Source organism: Chelonia mydas, chromosome 9 (genome assembly GCF_015237465.2).
Source record: "Chelonia mydas isolate rCheMyd1 chromosome 9, rCheMyd1.pri.v2, whole genome shotgun sequence".
Lineage (NCBI taxonomy): Eukaryota > Metazoa > Chordata > Testudines > Cheloniidae > Chelonia > Chelonia mydas.
In genome coordinates this window covers 10673578-10701179 of record NC_057855.1, presented here as the reverse complement: position 1 = coordinate 10701179, position 27602 = coordinate 10673578, and the positions used below count along the sequence as shown (strand labels likewise).

At 39.9% G+C, this 27602-nt stretch overlaps 1 protein-coding gene across 2 annotated transcripts in view; it reads left to right on the top strand.

Annotated features, from left to right (window-relative positions):
- FXR1 (FMR1 autosomal homolog 1) overlaps positions 1–26046 on the top strand; it is a 61267-nt gene extending 35221 nt beyond the window's left edge. The window contains exons 5-17 of one of the 2 annotated variants that reach the window (XM_037909122.2): positions 1291–1439; positions 2126–2219; positions 3318–3434; positions 4104–4274; positions 7696–7774; positions 11638–11747; positions 12984–13070; positions 14393–14600; positions 18402–18605; positions 19657–19857; positions 20854–20934; positions 23711–23802; positions 25024–26046. In XM_037909122.2, coding sequence (XP_037765050.1) covers positions 1291–1439; positions 2126–2219; positions 3318–3434; positions 4104–4274; positions 7696–7774; positions 11638–11747; positions 12984–13070; positions 14393–14600; positions 18402–18605; positions 19657–19857; positions 20854–20934; positions 23711–23802; positions 25024–25197 — 1767 coding nt within the window. In that variant the 3' untranslated portion in view covers positions 25198–26046. The remainder of the gene's footprint in view (positions 1–1290; positions 1440–2125; positions 2220–3317; positions 3435–4103; positions 4275–7695; positions 7775–11637; positions 11748–12983; positions 13071–14392; positions 14601–18401; positions 18606–19656; positions 19858–20853; positions 20935–23710; positions 23803–25023) is intronic. The other variant, XM_037909121.2, reaches the window with a different exon arrangement.
- The last annotated feature ends 1556 nt before the right edge of the window (positions 26047–27602 follow it).

The window sequence follows — 27602 nt, the reverse complement described above, 5'->3', positions numbered from 1 at the left end:
TAGATGCTTTGGCTGGGTATTCTCAGATTTAAGTTTGCTAAACAAGGGACTAATCTGAAATTCACAAAAGATGTATCTGATGATGAACAACCATATGATTATTTTTGGTAATCTGTTTATATGGCATGTTGCTAAACTGAACTGCTTCTAAATGTGGTAAGAAATATTACTTCTCTAAGAGCATGTGGACTTTTTTTAACTTCAAAATGTGGTTGCAGGTATATGCATTTTAAACATTATTAAAGATAAACTGGAAGAGAACAAAAGTTTATGTAGACAATACATATGGCAAATAGTTGTATGTAATCATTTATTTGTGAATAAAGAAATCGTTCCGTGAACCAAATTTAATTTAAAATGTCGGTATAGTCAGAAAAGACCCTATAGAAATTATGGCACCGCCTTACCAAACATATCTGTTCCTTGTGTGTATTTCAGTCAAGTCTGCTTATGTTGACAAAAAACAAGTATCTGTTTTTGTGTAGGAGCAGGGGAAGATTCTGCCTACTCTTTCGCAGTTGCCCCATGGGATGGAAAAGAGGATTTGATTTGCGAAGGCTATGTAAAAAATGTGTATCCCGGCACAAAGCTGAGCTTTGTGGGCCTTCCTGTGTACTGAAGGATTGGGCAGTAGGGCCAGAATATTTGCAGCTTTTACATCTTCCAGACCTTTTGTCTCCTGAAACTGAAATAAATATATGTAAATACAGAGTAGCTCCATAGCCTGAGACGGAAGTATACCTCCTCCTCCTTTATATCCAATAGTTATCTGCTGGTCAGCCTATTTACACAGTGGATTTAACTTTTACTGCTGTTCCCTCAGAGCCAATACATCAGTGTAAAATTAGCTGGATTCTGTTCTCCCTCAAGCATTTTTGGAAAAATTGTCGGCTAATTTCTTGTTGCATTACCTTTAGTAGTATACGGAATGTACTAAGCAGAATGAAGACAGTTTAAATTTCAGGTTCTGGATTGAATCGGCAGAATTGGCAGTTAGAAAAAAACAGTATTTGATTTACAAACTGAGCAAACTTAGTTTCCAGTCGTACAATGCGATGTGCATCTGCATACCCTTCCACCCATATAGAGACCCATTGGCTTCAGTGGGACACTGGGGGAGGAGGTCTGCACAAGCATATAACGTTGCAGGAGCACAGCTTTGTCAAAACAGAACTATGTTTTAATGTGTAAACCCATATTTTATATTTCCTTGATGGTGGAGATAGTAGCTGTTATCTTTATGAAATGGTTACTTTTAATTAATGATTTTTTTTAAACTTCCCCCCTTAGTTTTATGTCATTGAATATGCTGCTTGTGATGCCACGTACAATGAAATAGTCACATTTGAACGACTTCGACCTGTGAATCAAAATAAAACTGTCAAAAAGAACACGTTCTTTAAGTGCACAGTGGATGTTCCTGAAGATCTGAGAGATGCGTGAGTAGCTCTACATACTGTAACTTCACTATTATTCATTTCAACATGGCATATTCCTTTCTTCATACATGTATCTTAAATTCTTGTCTTAGGTTATTTTTTGGAGAGAATACCCCTGTTGTAGTTTAAAGTTAAATGGCATTAACTGTGATACTTCTATCAAATATGAAAGTGATGCGGTTTCCAGTCAGCCTTGCTGGAACCACCGAGTGATGACCTCCCACCCCGAAATGTTCCTCATGTCATACTCTGGGTCAGTTGTACCTGCCCCCTCCTTCTTCCCTCCACCAGAAGGCTTGGTGATTTTTCTGGTGGTTGGACCACATACTCTTTTGTGGTTGAGCTGAATGCCATGGAAGAAGAAATCTTTGGTCAAACAGGCTGCTTCCTGAGCCTGCAACCCTGTACACCTGAGCTGCTACTGTAGCCAGCTGCAGTATAGAGTAACAAGTAGAAAAAGAAGACTTTCAAGGAGCTGCAGACAGCTTTTCCTCCTCCACATTTGCAGTGTGAAATCAGGTGGATCCCCGGCACATCTCCTTGGACTAGTCTAGCATTTTCCAGGCTGAGAAACATTCCTTATTATAGACTACTGCCACATTCTCATTTTTGAGTAATAGGGTTGCACAGTTCTTATTGATATGATTCTTCAGCTGAAGTAACCTTTGCAACATTCATTTCTCTAGGTGCGCTAATGAAAATGCACATAAGGATTTTAAGAAAGCTGTAGGAGCTTGTCGAATTTTCTACCATGCTGAAACTACACAGTTAATAATACTGGTAAGAAATCAGTTTATTTTTTGTGCAGACAGTGCATGAATATTCAGGATATTACGTACTACAGATTGTTGTGTGCTGCCTGCAGATCTCTGTGAACTGATTTATTTGTAAGGCTATGCACATTTCAAGCAGTTTAATATATGTGTGTCTTCATAATATCATTTTAAAATATGTATTTTGGAGTAGGCTCATTGGATTGGTGTCAGTACTGCATCAAAGGCAGCCTGAGTTCGGGAGTGATCTTTGGTCTCTCTGATTAATGTTTCCTGCGATGCAGCTTTCTGCAGAAGTAACGTGCTTAGTCTCTTTTGAGGGTAAAGGCACTCTTGCACAAATTCCCTTTACTGGATGTAGAAGGGAGATCATAATCATAACCATAGCCATTTAGGGAATTGGGAGCCTTAGGGAGATTTTGTAATATACAGAATGATAGGTTAAGGGTAGTTAGTCCTATCTTGTATCTATTTTTAACTGTCAGTCAAAGCCAGGGAAAAGCTAGTACTCCGTCACCAAGTATCATAGGAAAAATGTAAAGGCAAGTCTCACAAATTTGTTCAAATGCAATGAGACTGAAATTGGGTTTGGCCTGGGGAGTCCTGCGTCTGCTCCTGTTACGTACTATTTTCCTCAGCAGTAATTCGTCTTTGCAGTTCTGTTTCCTTGGGACAAAATTTTCCATATAAGTTTGCCTGTTCAGATTCAGTTTTCCCGTCTTACTTTTTTGGATTTTCCAGTGAATAAGTGGGTGACCTGCTCATATATGGTAAAAAGATAAAATAAAATAATCTAGCAATTTATAATAAATCCATAGTGGGATTATCTCAGTGCAACATTCACTGTATAGGTCCAATAGAAAAACTGTGGCTGTAAACACACTGAGCCAATGGTAATGGGTTTGTGGGGTTTTGTTTTGGAAGCTGAATTTTTCTTGGTATGTCTTGTTTTGAGACCTTGAGGAAGGCTAGTATCAATAAGTGACTTTATAAATTGGGTTTATATTTACAATTCAGTTTAATTTAAACAATAATTTGCCCTCTGAGTGTGGATTTTCTTTATCAAAAGGGGATATTGTTTATTTTACCACTTCTCTTTTTGTAGTCTGCCAGTGAATCAACAGTGAAGAGAGTAAATATATTGAGTGACATGCATTTGCGCAGCATTCGTACCAAGCTAATGCTCATGTCAAGAAATGAAGAAGCTACAAAACACTTAGAAGTAAGCTGTCTTAGAATGGAATTGTTTAAAGCTAGGGTGGGCAAACTTTTAGGCCCGAGGGCCACATCGGAGTGCGAAACTGTATGGAGGGCTGGGTAGGGAGAGCTGTACCTCCCCAAACAGCCTGGCCCCCGCCCCCTATCTGCCCCCTCCCACTTCCAGCGCCCTGACTGTCCCCGTCAGAACCCCCGACCCATCCAACCCCCCCTCCCCCACCCCGCTCCTTGTCCCCTGACTGCCCCCTCCCGCGGGACCGCCCCTTTTCCCCCCCGGGACCCCACCCCTTATCCAACCCCCCCCGTCCCCTGACCACCCCAACTCCTATCCACACCCCTGCCCCCTGACAGGCCCCCCAGGACTCCCACACCTAGCCAACCGCCCCCTCTTCCCCTGCCAGAACCTCCACCCCATCCAACCGCTCCCTGTCCCCTGACTGCCCCCCGGAACCTCCTGCCCCTTATCCAACCTCCCTGCTCCCCGCCCCCTTACCGTGCAGCTCCGAGCAGCAGGAGCTTGCAGCCTGGCCGGCCACGCGGTAGCATGGCTGCAGGGGAGGGCAGGATGGTCCCGCAGGTGTAGTTTGCCCACCTCTGGTTTAAAGTAATCATTTAACTGTGTTCAGTTGTGAGTTCCTTCTTATGGTGGACAAATTCTTTCACCTCTCCCTAGTGCACAAAACAACTTGCAGCAGCATTTCATGAGGAATTTGTTGTAAGAGAAGATTTAATGGGACTTGCAATAGGTACACATGGTAGTAACATACAGCAAGCGAGGAAAGTTCCAGGAGTAACTGCAATTGAGCTTGAGGAAGATACTGGTACTTTCAGGATCTATGGAGAGGTAAGGGGAAAAGATTTTTTTGTTTGTTATATTTAATAGTTGGTTTACTCTGGTGTTTATTACTACTGCACAGAGATGAGATCTGAGCACAGGAACAAGAGTCAGAGACTGCTGAGTTCTAATTCCAACTCTGACACAGTTTGTGGGGCCAGTCACCTTAACATCTGTGTTTCCTCAGATGTGAAGTGGGAATAAAAATACACACTTCACAGGGGGAGTGTTGTAGGTGGTATATTTAACTGTCTCATATTTGTAAAGCATTTTGAAGATGAAAATTACTATAGTATCATGTAATAAATGTTTGTCACTTTAGCTGTTACTTTTTTTGTTTTGAGTATATGTAGTTTTTTACCAGTAGAGCCCCTGCTCCCCACACACTTTTTTCTTGTTTTCCTTTTTCTTTTTGGGCACTGCCTATTCCATCATTCTGGAACTCCAGTCTTCTGTGTTTCTCTCCCTAGCATCTTGAATGACAACCCAGTTAGAGATTTATAATTCTGTTTAGATTTCTTCATTCTGGCCATGGAGTTTTTGTAATGTGATTGAAAGCTCCAGAAGTAAAGCTGATATTTAAGAGGATATAATATGCACAGTATGTTCTCCTTTAATAGACTGGAGCACAGTTCACATATCATAATGTTATTTACAGATCACTACTCATTCATTGCTAACTAATCAATCAGGTAGGACAAGAAGCAGTCATCTTCATCTGCATCACTGGAGATTAGGTTAGCTATTAGGAAAAACTTTCTAACTATAAGAATAGTTAAGTATTGGAATAGGCTTCCAAGAAAGGTTGTGGAATCCCTGTCATTGGAGATTTTTAAGAAGAGGCTAGACAGACACTTGTCAGGGATGGTCTAAGTTTATGTAGTCCTGCCTCAGTGCAGGGTGCTGTACTAGATGACCTCTTGAGGTTCCTACCAGCCCTGTGTTTCTGTGGTAACCCCTACCACATGGCCCCACTGTGCCCACCCACCCGGGAAGGTATGAGCCCACCCAGTGCCAGGTGGGAGAGAGCCAGACTAGGCTTACTCCGACCACTCCTCGGACCCAGTTTGTAGTGACTGTGTCCAATCATTTCCTCCTTTGGGAGTCGTCTTTATTCTTACTGCCAGTTTATGGAGATAGTTCTGTAGCTCAAGTGGTGTCCATCTTACACTGAACGTTCAGGGTTCAAACCCTGCCGACAAATGCATAATGGGGGGTTGTTACAGTTGCACAGAACAGAATTCGTTTTTACTCTTTAAACAAAAAAACTCCTAGGAAATTACATACAAAAAACTGTGTTAGTTATTTAGGTTGCAAAGTCAAGTACTGAAAAGTTAGGAAATTACAGATTTTTCATTCCCCATGCATGGTCATGACACCCTTCTCATCTCTTGAAGACCTGGACTTTGCAGATGATCTCGCTCTCCTATCACATACCCAACACCATATACAAGGAAAAAAAAACTCGACTAAACTCATTCAGCCAGCAAATTGGACTGAATATCAACCGCAATAAGACAGATATCATGACCTTTAATATTGCCTCACCATCACCAGTACAGGTAGAGGATTTATGTTCTCAGCAGTGTAGAAAAATTCACATACTTGGGCAACACCATCAGCTAGGACAGTGGAACAAACTAGGACATCCGGAACAAGATCCAAAAAGCCAGGAACACCTTCAGGAACTTAAATACAGTCTGGAAATCATTAAAACACAAGACCAAAACAAAACTCAAAATTTATCAGAGCTGCATACTTTCAACATTACTTTATAGTACAGAATACTGGGGAATGAGACAGTATGACGTGTCCGAACTGTCTTAATACCATGCAACCTGCTTCAGAAAAATCCTCCTGTGTTTGGTCATATTGTATCCACATGTGCAAGATCCCATCCCTCCTTAAGGCCTAGGTCCTAGTAGAATTGATGAGCCCACCTTTTGAACCCCTTGCAGCTTGCTCTCTGGTGCACCTCTCTATGAAGGTAGCATTTCTAGTGGCCACTTTCTTGGCCACAGGGGTGGCCCCTAGCATCCTTTTCCCTAAACTGTTTTCCCTAGGGATAAGGTTCATCTTCGCCCTCACCCAAAATTTCTCACTAAGGTAGTCTTTGATTTTTGTGTCATCCAGGCAGTCTCTTTGCCAGCTTTCTTTCCAAAATTTCACGCTCATAGAGATGAGGAGAGACTGCACTTGTTGGATGCCAGAAGGGCTCTAGTTTTCTATCTGGAGCATACTAAGTCCTTTAGGTCTTCTATTCAGTTATTTGTTGTGGTTACAAACCGAACTAATGGTAGTCCAGTGACTATTCAGATGATTTCATCCTGGATCTCTTCATGGTTTCATTTATGCTACAAGTTGGCTAATCTAACCCCACCAGTTAGGAAACTGGTGCATTCTGCTGCAGCACAGGCACAGCACACAGCTTTCTTGGTGAAAGTACCTATAATGGACATTTGTAAAGCGGTGACGTTTTGTCATCAGCCTACGCTTTTGCTTTGTGTTATGCCATTTCCCATCAGTCCAGAGACCATGCCAGTTTCAGACTGGATGTCTTACAGTTACCTCCATGATTGTCTCCTTGTGAGTCATCTACAATGGAATGGATATGTGCAAGCACTGAAGAACAAAAAACAGTACCTACCATTCCGTACCTGTTGTTTTTTGAGTTGTGTTGCATATGTCCATTCCATGACCCCCGCCTGCCCCTCCCTCGTTATCGGAGTCTGTTCAGTACGATGGAACTGAGGGGAGTTGGGAATGGCTCTGCCCTCCTCTACCTGCACATAGTGGCGCGAAGTGGCAGAAGGTGCTCGAACCACGCCAACGGGTATCACTGAGGGGAAAAAGAAAAGGAGTACTTGTGGCACCTTAGAGACTAACAACTGTATTTGAGCATAAGCTTTCCTGAACTATAGTTGTGCACAAGATGAAATGAACATATGCAACACACCTCAAAGAACAACAATTACAGAAGGGTAGGTAACTGTTTTTTCTTTGTGATGTGATGTTAGTTATATAGATATTTCTGTACAAGCATATCGGTTCAGAAATTGTGTGCGCCATTTTGGGGAAAAAAGAATATATAGGCTTCCCAGTTGATGGTCTCTCTAAAAGTCAGTGAGCTGTTGCAAGATAACATAAAGGGGATATTTTTGAGAGTTGGTTTTAATTGTGATAAATTGCAGAATATAAAAACTTTGTTTTAAGTAGTGTGAAAACATTGTTTTTCACTATTTATGCCACTGTCTTGCCCCTGTTTTGTTCCTGAGCTTTTTAAACTCCGTTATTTCCCTAACATTTAGTTCAAAACTAGATGAATTTAATCTCGTTCCTGCTGTTGTCTGGAGGATTTCCAGCTGTTGTAACAGGGCTTTATTTTTACCATATTGCATTCAAAATAAACTTCTGTTGTGTTTATTTCTAGAGTGCTGATGCAGTAAAAAAGGCTAGAAGTTACTTGGAATTTGTGGAAGATTTTATTCAGGTGCCCAGAAATCTCGTTGGTATGTAATACTGCTAAAGGTTTAAAACACTTGAAAATTTGGGGAAAGAAAGCCTGTTCAGTATGACTGTGCATAGAAGGCTTAGATGCCAGTATTTGACAGTTTCTCCCTTCACTCAGAAACTAAAACCTTTTAAATAACAATAGGTACAACAGGAGTGTTGAAAACATCTGTGTTGCACATGTGGACATCTTGTTGTCAATTCTATCTTGTAATTAATTTAAAAAATATTAAATAGAACGCTTAGATATTATGGTTTCGCTTTGAGATTCATAACAGATTATGTGCAGTCATATGCTTTTAAATTTCCTGCTTGTGTAAAGTTTAAATTGATAAATGGGGGTGAGAGGAATGGAGCCTAAAAAATCCTCTGTAAAAAATTAATTTTGAAAATGATCTTTCAAAATTAAGTTTAAAAGAAAATAATTTCCTTTGAACCCTAAGAATGGCATGGTGATTCAACTAAGATACCATTGTCCAATGCTTGGTCCTATTTGACTGGTTATGCCTTTTGAATAGTGTGCTGCAGTATACACAAGCAACAGTATGATAGTCACATCCTTTCATGTATGCTAATCATTCTTGAGGTATCATGTGTCCTTTTAGTTGAGTTTTTTAATCTGGGGGCAGAAATACTTCTTTTATGGATGAAATTCCTAAAACAATTAAAATGTATGCTTCAGCTGGTTCTTTAAATACCCTATGCAATCTCTGAGCTGCTCACAATTATCTTTGAGGACAGGAAAGGTCTCAGAAGACTGGAGAAGGGCAAACATAGCACTACCTATCTTTAAAAAGGGGAACAAGGAGGACCTGGGGAATTATAGACCAGTCAGCCTAACTTCAATACTTGGAAAGATACAGGAGCAGATTATTAAACCATCAGTTTGTAAGCACCTGGATGATGATAAAGTTATAAATAGGGCTGGGCCGGAAATTGCCATTTTTTTCGGGACTCCCCGATCAGAGAATGGGCAAGGCACACAGGGTCATGCACCCCCAGATTTCTACCTGAAGACACATGACTCATCCCCAGGGCAGAGGCTGGAGCAGAGATGACAAGTGGGTGGAGCGAAGGTTCACGGCCCTCCCCAGATTTCTGCCCTGGAAGGGTGACAGGGCCAGGCCATGGCTCCCCGCCCTAGGGAGGGGGAGAGGCTTGCAGGGAGGCACTGACTGATGGACTGGCGCTGCGTCCTAGGCCTGCACCAGCCACCCTGCCACCATGACAGGGATCGCGACACTGCCCCCAACTTCAAATGTGAGGCCGCAGGTATTCCCTTCAGCACCCCCTCCCCCAAACATTCCCTCCAGCATCCCCCCCAAATATTTCCTCCAGTAAACCTCCCCCCTGATACCTCCTCCTTGTACAGGCACACCCCTTGAGCAACCCCTACTTTCAATAAACAGACTGGGCTAATTTTTAAGTGACTTTGGGCTATTAGTGCAATAGAAATCTGGCAACCCACCTGACTCATTCCCAGGGTGCGGGGCAGAGGCTAGGGACTGGTTGCTGTTGAGACTCACTGCCAACTTCTCCCTGTCTCACACAGGCTTGTGCTCAGCAAAACCGCTGTGGAGCTTCCCCTGGGCAGGCAGGGCTCCATCACTATGCTGCAGAACAGACGATGCTTGCACCTGCTCTCAGCAGTGTCCACAGCACCTCTCCCCCATTCACCTCCCCTGAAAATAGCTGGCTCCTTCCCACTCCCCTCAGCACACAGCTGGCACTAGCCCTCAGTATTACAATACAATACAATATTTTTTGCATTAATGTAATGCATATTCTGAATTTCCAAAATATATAGCTTTGAAAATCTGAAATTACTCTGTTTTCATTGCTGGAAAATGCTGGCCCTAGTTATAAGGAATAGCCAGCATGGATTTGTCAAGAACAAATCATTCCCAAACAACTTAATTTCCTTCTTTGATAGGATTGCTCACCTAGTAGATGGGGGAAAGCAATAGACATGATATGCCGGGATTTTAGTAAGGCTTTTGACACAGTTCTACGTGATTCTTATAAGCATACTAGGGAAATGTGATTGAAATTACAATAAGATGGATGCATAACTACGTGAAAGACCATACTCCAAGAGTAGTGATCAGTGGTTTGCTGTCAAATTGGGAGGGCGTATCTAGTGGGGTCCCACAGGGGTCAGTCCTGGGTCCAGAACCATTCAGTATTTTCATTAATGACTTGGATAATGGAGTAGAGAGTATGCTTAAAAATTTTTCAGATGACACCAAGCTGGAAGGACTTGAAGGCATTTTGGAGGACAGGTTTAAAATTCAAAATGACCTTGACAAATTGGAGAATTAGTTTGAATTCAGCAAGATGAAATTAAATAAAGACAAGTGCAAAGTACTTCACTTAGGAAGGAAAAATCAAATGCACAACTGCAAAATGGGGAATACCTGTCTAGGTGGTAAAGGGATCCGGGTGTTGACTGAATATGAGTCAACAATATAATGCAGCTGCAAAAAAGGCTAATATTCTGGGTGTTTTAACAGGATGTCGTATGTAAGACACAGGAGGTAGTTGTCCTGCTCTACTCAGCACTTGTGAGGCCCCCGCTGGAGCACTGTGTCCGATTCTGAGCACCACAGTTAGGAAAGATGTGGACAAATGGGAAAGATTCCAGAGGAGAGCAACAAAAATGATAAAAAGTTTTGAAAACATGACCTTTAAAAAAACTGGTCATGTTTAGTCTTGAGAAAAGAAGACTTAGGGAGACCTGATAACAGTCTTCAACTATGTTAAGGGCTGTTATAAAGAGGATCAATTGTTCTGCATGTGCACTGAAGATAGGACAAGAAGTAATGGTCTTAATCTGCAGCAAGGGAGATTTAGGTTAGATATTAGGAAAAGCTTTTTAACTGTAAGGGTAGTTAAGCCTTGAAATAGGCTTCCAAGGGTGGTCATGGAGTGCCCATCTTTGGAAGCTTTTAAAAACAAGTTGGACAAACACTTGTTAGGGATGGTCTAAGTTTACTTGGTTCTTCCTCAGTGCAGGGGACTGGGCTTCATGACTTCTCGAGGTCCCATCCAGCCCTAAATTTCTATGATTAGGATAATTCCTGTCTCTTAAGCTGTTGAAAAATAAAGGTTGGTTCCCACTTCCCCTTCAAGATAAAACACACATTTTCCTAAGGCTCCTTGTCCCAGTGTACTCCTGGACTTCAGTTTTATATATCCTCTGATAGAAGGCATCTCATTAAGCAGAGTGCTTCTAACATCATACTTTGTCATGGGTTTGGTGCTAGGAGAGGAGTGCTATCTACTGAATCATCCAGCTACTGAAACACCCCTGAGTTTGGAAGTCAATTATAAAGGAATGACTACTGTATGTCTCAGCACTGTTTATCTCATGAGATTTGACAAGATCACTGTGCAAGGTGGTATGACTGTAGGTCTGAAAGATCTCTGTTTCAGAAGGACTTTTTAAAATTCTGGGTTAGCTCCATTATATAGGAATCTAATATTTCCTGGTTCTGGTTCAGATACATTGAAATAAAGCAAGAAGAGCTTGTAAAATTATAGTGCCATTGAATCTTAGCCCTGATTCAGCCTCACACTTGAACCTAATCTGGATCCAGCCACCACCATCCATGGCACATATCTGATTTGTTCACTGCATTGATTCTCCCACTTGTACCTTGTGTTGTCATTTGTACCTATGTAGAATAGATGAAAAATGTGACATAAAGTCCAAGGTAATGGATAATTGGGCTCATAAAGCATGACTTTTATTTTATTACTATTACTGTTTTAGTACATGTAACTTGGAAATGACAAGGAAACTATGTTAAAGAAAACTTTTAAGCATTGATTCAAAAATAGCTATTTTCCTCCCCACAAGGAAAAGTTATTGGAAAAAATGGAAAAGTGATTCAGGAGATTGTAGACAAGTCTGGAGTCGTCCGGGTCAGGATTGAAGGGGACAATGAAAACAAACTGCCCAGAGAAGATGTAAGTTATTTAATCTTTCCTTCAACTATTAAACTTGTATTTTTGAAAATTACGTTAATGCAATTTGTTAACAAATGGTTTTGGAAGGAGCAAAGGCAATACTGTTTACTCTCTGTGTAATATTAACAAAGTATTTGTAGAAAGTTGACAAGTCTGGGAAGGGGTGGGGTACTGGATCACTCAGTGGGTTAGTTTGGGATCTCAATTTCATATATAGCCGAGGTTGTTAGTATCTAATGGCTGTTTGGTTGCCTATGAGACATTATTTTGGTCTCAATTCAGTTGCTGGTCGGCTGGTATCCATATCGCAAAAACTACTAGAATTGACACTAGATGGGAGGGACTCTTCTTGGCATTCCCAGGAGAAAGGTCAAAGAACTGGCTCTGGAGACTGAATTACCCTTTCACCCTAAAGGATGATCCTTGTAGGTTTTGGTTGAGGCACATTTGTGGGTCAGAGTAGAGGAAGATAACACCACAGCTGCCAGTGCTGTACCTATTGCGTGGATGTACAGAGGACTTCACTCATCAGGGCTGTCAAACCAGCACCTTTCACCAACAATAAATTTACATTTAAGCTTCAGCAACTCAGGAAAGTTGATTAAATAAACATATATTTCTCAATAACAGATTCTTTGATTTGAAGTATCATTTCTCTCACCTGATCCCCTGCACAACTGTCATGTAGTTGCTACACTCTTTATTCATGACAATATGTATTTGCTTTTTATTTAGAAAACATAGAGCTAGAACTTTGATCCCTTTAAGGTTCATCTGTGCTGAAAAGATGGTTTAACTTGCTAGTGAAGGATTCTCCCTTTTTGGGGGAATTTGGGAATGGCATAAAACCACCACAGCTACTCCTGTGCTGGCAACTAGTGAAGTGGGCATGGCTGGAAAGTGGTATGAACTGAACGTCCCCATGCCCCAGCAGTCTGCAGCTGCTGAAATGGTCTGTTGGGGCCATAGGCAGCCAAGCATAAATTATAACAATCGTGAAGCTTCTCTAACTTACAGGAGCCTGAGGTTCAGAGAAGTGCAGAAATGTCTGTCACCGTTGCCTCCTTCCCCGATTGTATCTAGTGTATACAGCCCACGGTCCAGGCTACATTGTTATGCGTGGTGTTTGTAATTTATTTCCAATACTTAGGCAGATAATTTGTTGTTGGTTTTTTCGGGGGATTTTGATAATATGTTGCTCTTTTTGAGAATGATTATAGAGTTTTGTTTCTACAGGGAATGGTCCCATTCGTATTTGTTGGCACTAAAGAAAACATTGGAAATGTCCAAGTTCTTTTAGAATACCATATTGCCTACCTGAAGGTATGTTTTTATCTTTGTATTTTGGAAATGCTTATTAGAGGAAATTATCAATTTATACTTACATTCTTGAGCAACACCTTTACGTCAATGGGAGTAGTAGAAGTTCAGTTCCTCTCAAGATTAGCCCTAAGGTTGTATGTATGGCTTCAACTTTGTTCCCTTACACATATGCATTATGTTGGCCTTAAATTATGTGATCACAGATTATCTAAAATACAAATAAGGTTAATAAAATAAGGCTGCAGGAGAACATTTTTGATAAATATATATATATTTGATAAAAAGTGTGTGATCTCAAAATTCACCATATTGTCTTGCAGACATGCAAGGGAGCAGAGATAATGTGTTTTAACCTGCATTTTTTGCATGTCTAACTTAACAGTTCAATCTTAATATTTTAACATAGGTTCTCCTTTGAGTGATTCTGCATGAATATATATCCATATTATATGTGTGCATTCCCAGTGCCCTCAAATTGGAGACTGCAAGCTAGCATTACTCATCAGAGCAGCACATGTACCCTGTCCTTGTGCTGTGGACAAAGGATATAAAAGGGCAGAGTCATCCTCACCCCTTCTTGGTTCCTTCTTAATGCATGTGGCTACTAATTGGAGCTCCCCATGGTGCCTGGCTCATAGGCTCTGGAGCCCTTTCTTACTTGTTTGCAAAGACAGTGTTCTTAGTAGTGATAACATCAGTTAGGTGGCTTCTGCACAGATGATCTCCAACTGGACAGTAACTGTTTTTCTTCAAGATGTGTTGTGCACGTATATATTCCACAACCCGCATTCCTTTCCTGCTACATCAGAGTCTGAAGACATCAGGATTCCTGTCAGAAAGAACTGAGTAGGGGTCAAAGTGGCTCCACCCTTTATACTTTTAGTCCATGGCTTGAGCGAGTGCAACACACGTGCGAGTCTGACAGATAATTCTAGCTAACATTCTCTAACTCTAGGTGTGTGCGTGCCCAGTGTACTGATGGGGAATATATATACGCACAACATGTCTTGAAGAACAACAACAGTTATGGGTCAGGCAACTGTTTTTGCATGTGATGTGCTGACTCCAGCTTAACTAAGCACAAAGTATAAAGAAGGAATTAAGCATTAATGAAGCATAAGCAAAGTAAATACACTGCTACGCAAGGCTTTCTGTGGCCTTCAGACAGCTATCAAATAGATGATGTTTTATTGATTGGTAATGGGAGAGCTGAAAACCTGCTAAACAAACTCTGCTAAAATGACACCTAGGGTTGAATTAACTTTCTAACAACATATCATAATGCTATAAAACTGGTTATGATTTTATCTCTGTGAAAATAGGAAGTAGAACAGCTAAGGATGGAGAGGCTCCAGATTGATGAACAACTGCGTCAGATTGGTATGGGTTTCAGACCTTCTTCCACCAGAGGTCCTGAAAAGGAAAAGGGCTACACTACTGATGAGAGTACACTCTCCTCAGTACAAGGGTCCAGGTCATACAGTGGAAGAGGGAGAGGTCGCAGAGGCCCCAATTATACATCTGGTTATGGTGAGTATTTTTAAATTACAGAACAGGTATGGAAACTTCTGCCTAGGAAAATGATGCTGCGGTTTATTTATAAATATATATTCCATTTTTAGATAAGTTACTTACAGCTAATGCTATGAGTCTGTCACAGAGGTCACGGAAGTCATGAATACCATGACTTTCCGAGACTTCTGCAGTGGCCAGTGTGACTAGGCCAGGGGCTGCCTGAGCAGCTCGGGCAGCCCCCAGGCCAGCTGCACTGGCCGCTGCTGGGGCAGTCTCGGGCCATTGCGCCCGTGCCCCTCAGCAGCAGGAGTTTGGGTGTGGGAGAGGGCTCAGGGCTGAGGCAGGGGGTTGGGATGCAGGAGGGGGTGAGGACTCTGGGTGGCACTTACCTGGAGGGGGAGCTCCTCGGAAGTGACTGGCATGTTCAGCTCCTAGGCGGAGGCGCAGCCAGGCGGCTCTGCGTGCTGCCTCCGCCTGCAGGCACCATCCCTGCAGCACTCTTCCTCTCTGCCTCCCACCCCACACACATGCAGTGCCCCTGGCCCCCCCCCGCCAAGTTTTAGTCAAGGGTATATAGTACAGGTCATGGGGCGTAAATTTTTGTTTACTGTGCATGACTTGTCCATTTTTACTAAAAATACCCGTGACTAAAACGTAGCCTTACTTATAGCGTGGAACACGCTTGAGTGACTGCAAAGCTTGGCTAACATAGGAGGTAGAACACCTTAATTATTAACATAGCATCTCAAATGACCATGAGGCCTTATGAAGATCCTTTTTGTTTGCATTCCTATTGAAAAGATGTTTTAAATTGAAGAAAAATGAAATGAAATGAAAATCCAGTCACTGAACTTGGTGAGAACATGCCCTTTGACAATAGTATAGTTATATAATATTAAGGTGTGTCAGGGAAATGGTCTGTGCAACTGTACAGAAACACAGAACAAGACGCAAGTTAAGCAAAGAAAACCATCTATTGAGTGTCAGATTTACATACATGTTTTCGGTTGCAACCAAAACAAATGAGGAGTCTCTGGCCGCGTTTCTTTTATATCACTGCATTGATTTTAAAGACTAAAAACAATTATAAACAGGTAGCACTCTCTTCAGAGTTTCCTGACTAAAACTAGTCAGAAAATTCCTGTGTTCTTTTTTAAGATTCTGAGACTGAGTTACTCTACGCCCGATTTACCTCTTAAGGTTTCTCCCCAGTTTCCCTCAACTCAGGGCGGCATTCTTAAGAACTCTGAAAATCTAGTGCAGAACCACCGCTTGGCTTTTAACTCCCTGTAAGTCTCCTCGCCTCCTTTTGGCTCAGCAGGGCTCTTTAAGATTTCCCATGTAGTTTTAATTAGAGATCTTACTGAATTCCCCTCATTTACTTAAAAAGAAAAATCACACAGAATCTATTGTGAAGTGCTGCTGCCTGAGACTTACTGCCTTTTCCAACCAAGAAGTGGCGGCATTTCAGTGCTGGATAGTCATGCCTTATATACATGGTTTTATGGAGCACTTTGATCCTTCAGAACAAAAGACGCTACAAAACCATAAACATACGTCACATTTGTTTCTGTAGTAATTTGTGGAGTAATTCTAGGTGATATGGAAAAAAATAACATTCAGGAAAGAGAGTGCCTGTAATTATTAAAAAATTATTTTATGATTGGGCTCAGATATGCCTCTTTTCTGTTTCTAAACTGGGAAAGAGTTTGTAATGAAGCCTTGTGGATGGGGGGGAAGTGGCAGATGTGGTATATCTTTACTTTAGTGAGACTTTTGATACTATCTCACATGACCTTCTCATAAACAAACTAGGGAAATACAACCTAGATGGAGCTACTATAAGGTGGGTGCAAAACTAGTTGGAAAACCGTTCCCAGAGAGTAATCATCAGTGGTTCAGTCAAGTTGGAAGGGCATATCAAATGGGGGCCCTCAGGGATCAATTCTGGGTCCCATTCTGTTCAATATCTTCATCAATTATTTAGATAAAGGCATAGAGAGTGCATTTATAAAGTTTGCGGACGATACCAAACTGGGAGGGGTTGCAAGTACTTTGGAGGATAGGATTAGAATTCAAAATGATCTGGACAAACTGGAGAAATGGTCTGAAGTAAATAGGATGAAATTCAATAAGGAGAAATTCAAAGTACTCCACTTAGGAAGGAACAATCAGTTGCGCACATACAAAATTGGAAATGACTGCCTAGGAAGGAGTGCTGTGGAAAGGGGTCTGGGGATCTTAGTGGATTGCAAGCTAAATATAAGTGAACAGTGTAACACTGTTGCAAAAAAGCAACCATCATTCTGGGATGTATTAGCAGGAGCATTGTACGCAAGACACGAGAAGTAATTCGTCTGTTCTACTCTGTGCTGATTAGGCCTCAGCTGGAGTATTGTGTCCAGTTCTGGATGCCACATTTTGGGAAAGATGTGGACGAATTGGAGAGATTCCATAGAAGACCAACAAAAATGATTAAAGGTCTACAAAACATGACCTATGAGGGAAGAATGAAAAAATTGGGTTTGTTTAGTCTGGAGAAGGAAGACTGACGGGGGACATAATAACAGTTTTCAAGTACATAGAAGGTTGTTACAAGGAGGAGGGAGAAAAATTGTTATCTTAACCTCTGAGGATAGGCCAAGAAGCAATGGGCTTAAATTGCAGCAAGGGAGATTTAGGTTGGACATTAGGAAAAACTTCCTCTCAGGGTAGTTAAGCACTGGAACAAATTGCTTAGGGAGGTTGTGGAATCTCTGTCATTGGAGATATTTAAAATCAGGTTAGACAAACACCTGCCAGGAATGCTCTAGATAATACTTAGTCCTGCCTTGAGTGCAAGAGACTGGATTAGAAAACCTTCCAGTCCTACAATTCTATGATTTTAATCTTATGATTAAGGTTGTCATTTTAGAATTTTTCAACTACTTTTTGGAATATTGGACCAGCAATTAGCATGATCTTTGTTTAATCCTGATGCCAGTAAGTCCAGAGTTCCCTGTGCTAAGCATTGATGATTTGTACTTACTGTCCGCACCAAAAAATATTGCTTCCATGTGCCAGAGGTTAAACTATTTTGTACTCTTGGTGAATTGTGTATTAAACTGGAATGGGTGCTGGTCAGTTGGCAGTATCTTGATGTAGTACATAACAAACTCTTTTATCTCGGGGAGTTCAATTTTCAAGGTGTTGTACCTTCATGAGATAATCACAAGTGGCCAAAATATTTTCATCCCTGATTACTTCAGTGTCTGAGTGCTTAAAAAGGCAGGAGCTGTATTTTTAATCCAGTAGAAAATTATGGAGAGTTTGTTACCCAGAGGTATCGGATTGAGATTTATGGATATAACTTAACATAGTTGTTAAGTTGTTCAAACCAGCATTACAGTAGTTGCATGATTGAGTAGTTGCTTAGCAACTCTATAAGGTGGTAACTCTGAGAATTTTCAGAGAAGTTGCCTAGAAACTGGATTCTGTAGCCCACATGTGTATATATAGATGGGATTAATCCCTCAGTGCTTGTGTCCATGTACGGAAAGACAAAATAATGTATGTTATGCATGAATTGCACTTGTAAATCACTAAAATTGCATAATAAATCGCTGACCGCACGTTTCTCTTGTTATTCCAAAACAAAACAAAACTAAGAGTTTTTTAGAGAGTAGCTAAATATCAGTTAAAACCTAAGAACCATATTTTTATATCAGATACACGTGGATCCATGTGGTCAGTGGGATTCCTATGTGCATCTGAAGCCAGAATGTGACCACAAATTTCATGTCTATCTCTTTGTTTTTCTTTTTTATACTGTTAAAGGTACAAACTCTGAGCTGTCAAATCCCTCTGAAACTGAATCTGAGAGAAAAGATGAACTGAGCGATTGGTCACTGGCAGGAGAAGATGACCGGGAGAGCCGACATCAACGGGACAGCAGAAGACGTCCTGGAGGAAGAGGGCGTAGTGTTTCTGGGGGTCGTGGACGTGGTGGACCACGTGGTGGGAAGTCATCCATTAGCTCTGGTAGTGTGTTGAAATATATTTTGGGTTTAATTTTTATTGCAGACAACTGGCTGTATTTTCTCTTCTTAAATTAAGTAAATCACTATTTTAAAGTATGTATATATTTTTTTTTGAAATATTGCAACTTTTTTAAAAAAAAATAGGCTGTATATTGCAAGCTAACTATCAAAACTTACATATTTACAGTTGGATCATGTAAGTCATGTACAGTCATGTCAGGATTTGCTTGTTTTATGCACCATGTTGTGGAAAGTTTAAGGGCTTTGCTTTTCATCCCGTCTCTCCCTAAACCTTTACTCCTAGTCCTCACCCCTTCACCAACCCACACGGATAATTAGACATGGAAGAATTTGACTGTTACTGATTTTTATATTTAACTATGTGTTTATTTTTTACAGTTGCTAAAATTAAGGAGGGTAGGTATAGGGGTAGGGTAAGGTCAGTGCTGACAGCGTGGCTGCAGGGGGCTCCCAGCACTGACACCAGACCTGCAGGGGGCTTCCTGCATGGCCAAAGGGCCCAAGACACCAGGGCACAATGTGTAGGGGAGGTTGCAGTCCTGGCCCGGTAGAGCAGAGACCCCCTGCCAGGATTGCAAATAGGAGGACAAGCCCCCGACTGCAGGGCACTGCTGAACAGTTCCTGCCCTTGGTGGCTCCCACTCTCCTGTCTGGTGAGCGAGTGAGCAGGGCTGTGACATTGGAAGCCCCACATGTATGTATCGGCTAACTAGGTGTAGAGGGCCATTCAGCAAATAAATGGATTAAAAACTAATGTTCTAAAAGTTTCTTTTAAATATTACATTCAGGGTCTCTTGATAAGATGCTGACATGTTCTACTGTGCTGTGGTGCCCTAGAATACACCCTGTTGGATTATCAGAACTAGTGAAAAAGCCCAAAATAACTAGCATAAAACCGTAACTGTTTTGTATGGCAATGTACTGCATGATTTTATACATTTTTGTATTTTAAAATGTATAATGACATCAGCATGACCCACTATTTGTAACTGAAGTTTGTCTTAGATGGACCTTTTCTGTATGATATTTAGTGCTTAAAGATCCGGACAGCAACCCTTACAGCTTACTTGATAACACAGAGTCAGACCAGACTGTGGACACTGATGCCAGTGAATCTCATCACAGTACTAACCGTCGTAGGCGGTCACGCAGGCGAAGGACTGATGAAGATGCTGTTCTGATGGATGGAATGACAGAATCTGACACTGCTTCTGTTAATGAGAATGGCTTAGGTATGTTATCAATTGGGAAACAGAACCACAGAGTGAGTTAACTCACAAAAGATTGTTCTGAACAGTGGAAAATCTATTTTTGGTTAAAAAATAATTATAAATGTATTATCTAACTTTTTCTCTTTCGGTGAAAAGTCTTCCACATCCATGAAAGTTCCATGAGGTTTCCTTCTCTTACTGGTCTCTACTGCTATCCTATACCATGTCCGTAATACTTCTGGCTAACAGAACCTTCGTGGGTCTGCTTTGGTTCCTGTCAGTACTGCTGTTTTAATTAGTGCCTTCTGAGGCTGATTAGAGAAACAAGGCACTTTTGGTTCTCTTTGGGACCAGAATTCTACTTCCTTAACCCTTGGCAACTTGAACCTCAATTTAAGAAACCACTTAAACACCTGTTTGTCTGACCCCATTCGGCCTATGCTTAAGTGCTTTCCCTGAATATGCCCCATTCACTTCAGTATTTGCATAAGTGCTTTCCTGAATGGGGTGCTTTCCTGGATCTGGGTCTTGAGGAACAAGGGGCTAGTATCCAGAATATAATTGTCTCCCACATATCAAAAGTATAAAGTTACCCACTGAAGAATCATCTGTTTTGTGGTGACATTGAGGTCAGACAAATCTTACTGCAAACGTAAGGAAAACTTAACTTTCCAGTGATGTGGGGCCGATGATCAGCTTGTTAGTAGTCTAGTAGCAAGTTTATATTTGATTTATTATATGTTCAGAAACCACATGCAGGCATTGATTCAGCAAAGTAAACTTAAGTGTGTGCTTAAAGTGAAGCATGTGCTTGAGTGTTTTACTGAATCTGGACCAAACTGTGAAAGATCAAGTTTCTAATCAATTTTGAATGTTTCCAATTCAAAATTCCATTTTCTTTCAGTGTATCTTATTTTGTCTTCCATGTTAATAAAAGCAATCTGTGCCCATCCTTAAACTGCTGAAGAAAAACAGTTTTATCGTCAGAATAGTTCATGGTAAACTTTGCAATTGCAGATGATAGTGACAAAAAACCCCAGCGACGCAATCGTAGCCGCAGGCGTCGCTTCAGGGGTCAGGCAGAAGATAGACAGCCAGGTAACTCAAGTGGAGCTGTGGGTAACCTCAGATCACAAGCATGAAGGAATGTCGTGTCTGCTGTTTATGTATATCTATAAATATATATATATATATATAGCTGCACTACTGTAAATAAAAATTACTTAATAACTAATAAGACTACTGTGTACAAGACAAAAAACAATTCTCACAACAGAACATATTTAATTCATAACCTGTCTAATGAAACTAACTTTTTTTATCCTTTAAAATTTAATTTTTCATTTGTAAATACAGTTTATGCTTCTGATGCTGTGCTCCCATTGAAGTCAATGGCTAAACTCCCGTTGATTTCAGTGGTTCAGAATCAATCTCTGTAAGAATACCAGGACGCGTTCTGCACTTACACCTGTGCAACCCCCTGAAAGTGACATGACCAAATATTTTTAAAATTTTCACTATTGGCTTTTTTCATGTGAGAGGAAGATGGCTTGGAAAAGCAGTGGTGGCATAGCTTAGTACTGAGGTGCATTGACAGAACAATGTGAGGGAATTTACATGACATTTGCCTGCCCTATGTGTCTATCAAGCCAATTCTATCAGTCCCTCACTTATATGGATGTAGTAAATCATCCATAAATTGAAAAAAGACATTTTAAATGAAATTGCATGTTTCTGGTTTTTTGGTACTGTGGTTTGAGGCATTTCTTTTGTGTACTAACACTTCAAATCTTAAAGGTGAATTCTCTGATTTTAAGTGTTACCTGTTCTAGAAAATGTGTGACTAAATTCATAAGACATTTTGGTACATTTAAAGAGATGTTTTCCAGCCAGCTATGCTCGAAATTTGACTGGTTTACTTGCATCTGTTTGCTGAGGGTCATGTAATCGTTCATATGTGTAGGTTTTTCCTGAAACACATGCTTCAGTGCTCTTTTTAAAAAAAATTAATGCAAACAGTCCGGTACCTATGAGCATTCTTCAGTCCTATAATAAATAGATGTGTACTTACAAAGAAGGAAATAGATTGGTAAGAAAATCAATTTCAGCTTCAGCCTTACAAGGGGTTATTGTAAATGAGAAATATAAGATATTAGTCAGCATTTGAAATGCCATGACAGCATTTCCTTTCAACTGAAATATGCTTTATTAAAAACTCAGACCCCCCCCCCACCCCCCGCAAAAAAAACCCAGACTATCCCTCAATTTTGCTTTCAATAAATTTAGTTTCTCCCCATATTTCAGAAGTTGAATGAAGGCTGTGCTTTTCTGTTGCCACTGTTGTTCAGCATAAACTTTGATTATATTAGTAAATATTCGTAAATAAAAAGAGCTATAGCATGTTAGGTTGTGAGAGTAATAGAGAAAGATATGTAGTTTTATAATGTCCTCATGGATAATGCTCTCCTGCTAAATATATATAATAAATATATATAATATAAATATATAATAGGAATAAATGGAAGGAGATTATAATGATACTGTTATGGCAGAGATGGTACTGAGTCTTTTTTTCCTTTTGTAATGTGATTTTTTAAAATTCCATTAGTTTAAATATGAGAACATGAGAAAAGCTCACTGAATAATCAAATGTTTAAAAATCAATATACAAAATTAGTTTTCATTTGAGACATTTAGTTGTAATGTTTCTTACTGTTGCACAGTTTGGATGAATATCTGTGCATACAAGACTTAAGTACATGCCTAACTATTCATGTGAGTAGTTCTGTTGCATGTATGTAAGTCATTACAGAATCTGGGTGTAAAGTAGTATTTTAAATGAGCACCTTCCCTGATAGTGAGAACTGAATTGTTCTCAAAACTAGATAACTCTTGAGCAGTTGCACCCATTTATGAAGTGTCTAATAGTAATGGAAAAGAAACCAAATTAATATATTTTGCTTTGGACCCTGATATAGGTCTTATCATTTTATCACCATTAAACCCAGAAAAATAGCTAGCTGGAGTTTGTCAAATGCTAAATATAATTATCAATCGTTATACAATAGATTATTTGACAAACTATGTAACTTCTTTCGGTTCATCACCTCTTTGTTTATCCCTTCAAAATGTATATCACAGGTGTGTGTTCTAGAAGTACAGAGTTGCCTTTTGAATTGCAGGAGTGGACAGGAAATAGCAGGAGGGTGTGCTTAGTTCACGAAGAACTTTGCAACAAATAAATATTTTAATACTACTTACTTAAAAAATTTGTTTTCCCCTAATTCCAGCTATTCCTCCCACGTTTCTAATCTCCCTTCAATCTATTTATGGGATACCTTAGAGTGAAATTTCCTTACTTTTTATATGGTACCATAGCTGTCCACTTCACTTTCCAGTCAATAAAATGTACCAGTATAAATAAATTCCCTTTCTCAAAGTGCTTACAATCTAAAGTGTTTTATGTCATGATGAGAGCTCAGTGATGGTCCTTTCTTTCAGATTGCTTAGCCTACACCTACCTCAAACTAGAATTATTTTTTACCCTAATTTACAACCAAATTCTGCCTGCAGAAGCAGATGTGTGCTGCTTTCAGTGGAAGCCCTGCATGTTTATCCAAGGACAGAATTTGATCTTTACTATGAATTTATTATAAATTAAATGTTGAGTTACTTATTTTTAATCACCCAAAGAGTTGCTAGGTGATTCACAAATAAGATTTATTTATCGGCTATAAAATCTATATTTTATGCATGAAGTGCAGAAAATCCTAAACAATGGCACAATAGCAAATTAGCTCACTGTTAAACATGAAATAATCTGAAAAATATTTTGTAACGGTTCAGCATCTTTAATTTTTCTTCCCTCACACAGTCACAGTAGCTGATTACATATCACGAGCTGAATCTCAGAGTAGACAAAGAAACCTCCCAAGGGAAACATTGGCCAAAAACAAGAACGAAATGGTAAGAAAAAAGGAAGAAAACTCTAAATTTTTAAAAAATGTATGCTGCTTTGTTTTTCTCTCTTCTTTAGTGATGGAATGCTCATAGTCTTTCACAGTTTGGGAATGAAAAACCCTATTGATGATATAGTTGATGCTAACTAGCAAGGCAGATATACTTTTACCCTGTGAATGTATATTTGAAATGGGTCTCAAAAGTACTTTGTTTCCATCTTCAAGCCAAATTATGAAATCGTTAATTTTGCAGAATATTTATGAAATCAGGTGGCCTTTCTGAAGATTCTGGTGTTTTAAAACCACTTTATCTTTTGTAAAGAGGCAACTGATTGAGATGACTGTAACATCACAAGAGAAAGTGACTGAGTACACAGCAGTTGATGTTCATCTCTTGTTGAATTATAATGCAGACTTTCTCAGTTGAATTTACTGCATCTAACATAGTACTCTAAAATTAGAAGTCCTTACACCAATTCCTTAGATACTTGCCACCTATAAAGCTTTTAATCTTCAAAGCACTTTATAAATATTAATCCTCATGACTCCTGTGTGATGGGTATTATTTTTTATATTTTACAAATAGGGGAAACTAAGGCAGAGATAGTCAGTGACTTGCATAAGGCTACAGAGGCTAGAATGAATGATATGGGGGTGGTAAACTGGGAACCTATTCACCCATCTCATAATATCAGAACAAGGGAGCATTCAGTAACATTAAAGGGGGCAAAAACGTTTCCACCCACACACAGAATATTGCCATTTATTGAGATGACAAGCTTAGCAGGATTTGAAAAGGTATTATTCATTTATTGGATAACAAGAATAGCCAATTATACTAGTAAATACTAAAAAGGAGTAGGGGAGATTTGAAAAGAATAAAACCTAATCCGATTTAAATCAGACTCTCACTACTGGGGGGTTAGGAGGAAACTTTCTTGGGGGATAGACTATTCCTTAACTGCCTACTGCAGGGTTTCTTGCACCTTTCTCTGAAGCACTGGTGTTGCTGCTGTTGGTGACAGGATACTGGAATAGATGGACCACTGGTCTGATCCCACTATGGCAGTTCCTGTGAGGGAGTTAGTGTCAGAGCCAAGATTAGAACTCAAGTGACCTTGGCTCCCCTTCTGATGTTTAAAACAACTGGACTATGCCCCCCTCTCTCGTGATTGGGTTTTTCCATGGTGTATCAAGTAGGTTTTTTTAAATCTTTTTTCTTTTAAAGGCAAAAGATGTGATTGAAGAACATGGCCCTTCAGAAAAAGCAATAAATGGCCCTGCTAATGCTTCTGGGGATGAACCTTCTAAGCCACAGCATAGTCCTGAAGAAGAGAAGTCAAGTACTATACAAGAAGAAGAAAATAATCAGGAAGAAGCAGTGCTGAATGGTGTTTCATAAACTGAAGTTCCTAGTTTACAGTTCTTTTACATTACATTTTACAATAGTGCTTGTATAAGCTTGCCAAAGATAGAATATGGATCGCCAGTCTTGACACCGCACTTTCAGTTCCTCCATTTTGGAATTCAGAAAGGGGAGGGATCCTGAAGAAATCATATGTTAAACATACTTTGACACCTACTGTGTTATAAATATATCATCAGATGTGCCTTGAGATAGTATATGTAACATTTAAATAAACAAAAACTTGCTGGCTATAGGAAATGTTATTTTGTTTTCAAAATATGGCAAAGATGTGGGGGGAATCCCTAATGTAATATTCTTTATGAAAGCATTAGCTGCTTTTGTTACATTTTTAATAATATGCAACCACTTCTTCACCTGAGGAAAACTAGAAAGAAATGCAGTCTAAAATATTTTGCACTGAATTGTAATTTCTCCATTAGTTTAGTCTGGAAACTGGTCTGTTTTAATACATGTTTTTTAAATGCTGTATGTAGAGGAAAAAAACTGCAGACCACTGGAATACATTTATTAAATTCTCATAATCTGCAGGGATATTGGGTGGCATTGGCAGTGACTGTTCTACTTTGAGGCTTTGTTTGGTTTATTTATTAAACTGTACAGTATTTAAAAATCAAACATAGCTTTAGTTAAAACACTAAGCTGAATTAGTCATGTCCATTAAGACATAACCTGAACTACTGAAAAGATCAATTTCCAGAAAGTTTATTCTGTATAAACTACATATGTTAGTCCTTAGTAGAGTATTTTTATTTTGGTTGTTTGATGTGCAATATGTTTTTGTATGCTGGTAGAAAAAAATAAACTTTGATCTTCCATTGGTTACTTAGTTTCCTTTAATCAGAAAGATGACTTAAAGTAACTCAAGATATTTCAGACTATTGACATTGTAATTTAGTACTAACCTCTTTACTTATTAACTGGTTGAGATAAACCCTAGCTTCTCTCCTAGGGAAGACCTACAGAACACATTAAGCTTAACCTCTCTACACAGGAGTTTGTAAACATTAGTTAAGACACTTTAAAAATATTTTTTATCCTCTAATCTAGAAGAGATTTAGAGGAGGTGATTATTTATTTATATATAGATGGGAGTACTGATAGTGGCACATTCACAATGTTGACATTTGCAGGCTTTTAAAGAGGGACGGACTTAGAGGATGAAAGCCTGGCACAGTAAGAATAGGAGAGGCCATTCCAGGCATGGAAGTAATATTGATATGGACTAGAAAATGCAAAGCAACAAGGTCACTTATTTTGTGACATGGACCAGAGGGATGCAGAAAGATACCACAGCAGGTGTGGGTGGGGTTGTGCAGAGCCTTGAAAGAGAAGACAATCTTAAACCTGATTCCGTGAATGCAAGCCAGTCGAAAGATTTGAGAAATGACATGCTCTGAGCAGTGGGTGACATTTTAACTGCTGCATTTTATATAGCCAGAGGAGCTGAGATGCGAAACAAGGAGAGGCTGCAGTAGTCAAGGCAAGAGATAACCAAGACATAGGTATGCATTTCAGCTGAAGGGATGGATTGTTTTCAGTATGTTTTAGGGGAAAAAAGTGTCGATTTGGTGACAGTACAGTTGTCCGGGGAAGAAAGTATGCAGTCAAAATAATTCTAAAGTAAACAACTGGAGTAATTGTGAAGGTAGTGGTGGTCACGATGGCACTGTTGAAAAAAAAATGAGCTCATCTGATGTGTGTTTAAGAATGTAGTACACCAGACCCTCGCTAGAACGTGTGTCTGTATAATGCAAATTCAGATATAACGTGGTCATGGCCATGGATCCCAAATTTAAGTACTGTACAGTACAATTTGAGTATAGATGCGATAAATCAACCGCTGAGCGCTCTCCTGTCAACTCTAGTACTCCACCAGAACGAGGAGCGCAAGCGCAGTCGAGCATCAGCTATTCACGTAGCTGAAGCTGCATATCTTAGATCGACCCCGCATGGTAGTGTAGACAAGCCCTAAGACTATTGCTGTAGGCCTAGAATGCCATACAAATGTAATAAAAATGGACAGGTATTTATCTTTAGAAAGATGTCAAAAATGGGCAAAAAGAAGGCTTACTCAGTGCAGGAGAAGTTGGACGCTATCGAATGACTTAGAAATGGCGAAACCCAGGCAAAGATTAGCCACGATATGGGCGTTAACGAGTCCACCTTTCTTGGATGGCTAAAGAATGCTGACAAGCTCGGAACTTACATTCATAAACTGGATGAAGAGCATGGCCTTCAAAGAAAACGAGCCCGTTTAGTGAATGATGCCGATCTTGATTCTGCAGTGTACACGTGGTTTGTGCAAGAACAGCAGAAAGACATTCCAATCTCTGGTCTGCTTATAGCCATGCAAGGGGAAAAATTCAACCGGGAACTTA